Source organism: Hippocampus comes, unplaced genomic scaffold (genome assembly GCF_001891065.2).
Source record: "Hippocampus comes isolate QL1 unplaced genomic scaffold, H_comes_QL1_v1.1 scaffold299, whole genome shotgun sequence".
Lineage (NCBI taxonomy): Eukaryota > Metazoa > Chordata > Actinopteri > Syngnathiformes > Syngnathidae > Hippocampus > Hippocampus comes.
Genome location: NW_017805694.1, coordinates 60955 through 62277, shown reverse-complemented (window position 1 = coordinate 62277; position 1323 = coordinate 60955). Strand labels below are relative to the sequence as shown.

The 1323-nt window shown below is 53.5% G+C and overlaps 1 protein-coding gene across 1 annotated transcript in view; it reads left to right on the top strand.

Moving 5' to 3' along the window:
* The first annotated feature begins 493 nt into the window (after positions 1-493).
* The window catches only part of pex11a (peroxisomal biogenesis factor 11 alpha), a 4071-nt gene continuing 3241 nt past the window's right edge, over positions 494-1323 (top strand). Inside the window, exons 1-2 of the mRNA XM_019881810.1 lie at positions 494-684; positions 763-878. Coding sequence (XP_019737369.1) covers positions 629-684; positions 763-878 — 172 coding nt within the window. The 5' untranslated portion in view covers positions 494-628. The remainder of the gene's footprint in view (positions 685-762; positions 879-1323) is intronic.

Below are 1323 nucleotides of genomic sequence, written 5' to 3'. Positions count from 1 at the left end.
CCCCCCGCCCTGTCACTGTGAGAAGGTGCTTCGTTACCTCGGCAACGGGGGTGCCACGAGCAGGTCGGGGAAGACGCTCGACCTTCTGTGCCGAGCGACTGAGGTGAGCTCACGTCCAACTTGCGCTCATTGTCCCGAGCAGCTTTTGCTTGGACGTGGCCGAAATGCGAAGGCGAGTGTCAGAATTGCGTTGCAGGTCTCAGAGAGGGAAGAGAGAGTCTCGGCCCGCATTTTGGACATTTCTTTTTTTTTTTATGTTCACGAGCGGGCGGCGTCTCGGGCTCGATCCCGGTTCCGGCCTTCCTATTGTGCCTCGAGCGTCCCCTCGTGTGGAGAACGCGGATCGACCGTGGCAGGGACTTTCTCGGCTTCCGTAAGCAAACACTTCCGGGTTGGAAGAATCCACCGAAGGCACCTGCTTGGGAAGCGAGGAATGAGCGTCATCGAAGTTGCTTTTTTTTTTTTTAATTTTTTGGCTTTTTTTAAAACGCTCGATACAAACCGTCGTGCGTTTTTTCTGAAAAGCGAGCCTCGTCGCGGAGCGACGCGATCGCCGAGCTTTGCGCTCAGTCGACCAAGTTTGCAGCTCGAAAGAGCGCCCCGTGCAACAAGTGGGCCGAGGCGAGCCATGGAGGCGCTGCAAAACGTCATCAACCAGAGTCAGGGAAGGGACCGTCTTCTCAGGTCGGTTCGTGGGAAAACGAAGGCAAGGAAAGCCGCATTTCTTGCTCAACGACGGTCTTCTTTTGCCCGCTTGTTTAGAGCGACCCAATTTGCGTCCGCCCTGTGCGCGCACGCTCTGCGGAATCATTCCCGACGAAAGGAGCTCGTGAGCAAATTCAAGAGTCTGGAGGCCAACTTGAGCGGCGGACGAAAGCGTGAGTACGGTCAAGCTTGTTTGCGAGCAACTCGCCGCGTTACAGGTGAATATTTGCAACTCCTATTTGACCTCCGAACGCCCAACTCTGTCTGTCGACGCAATCCATCGATTTGTTGTTGCGTAAATGGACCGAGGCGAGCTCTTTTTTTTTTTCCTTCTCATGAAAAGTTTCACGTCAAAGTTAGTTTGTGTGCCGTCCCTTGCCAGAGCGCTGATCGGAGCAGCCTGTTTTGAGGCCCGCTTGATTTCCAAAGATACCGTCAAGTCTCCAAACAGTCCAATTTTCAGTTGTCATGACTGAACATCCGTTTTGGGAAAAACAACAAGACGCATGTGACAAGAGGCCACCGTTTTGGTGGAATTTTCCAAGAAAACCAAGACGGGATGAGCACTCGACGCACCTTTGAAATCCTCCGTAGCAAACAAATCCCGCGCTGCTCTTC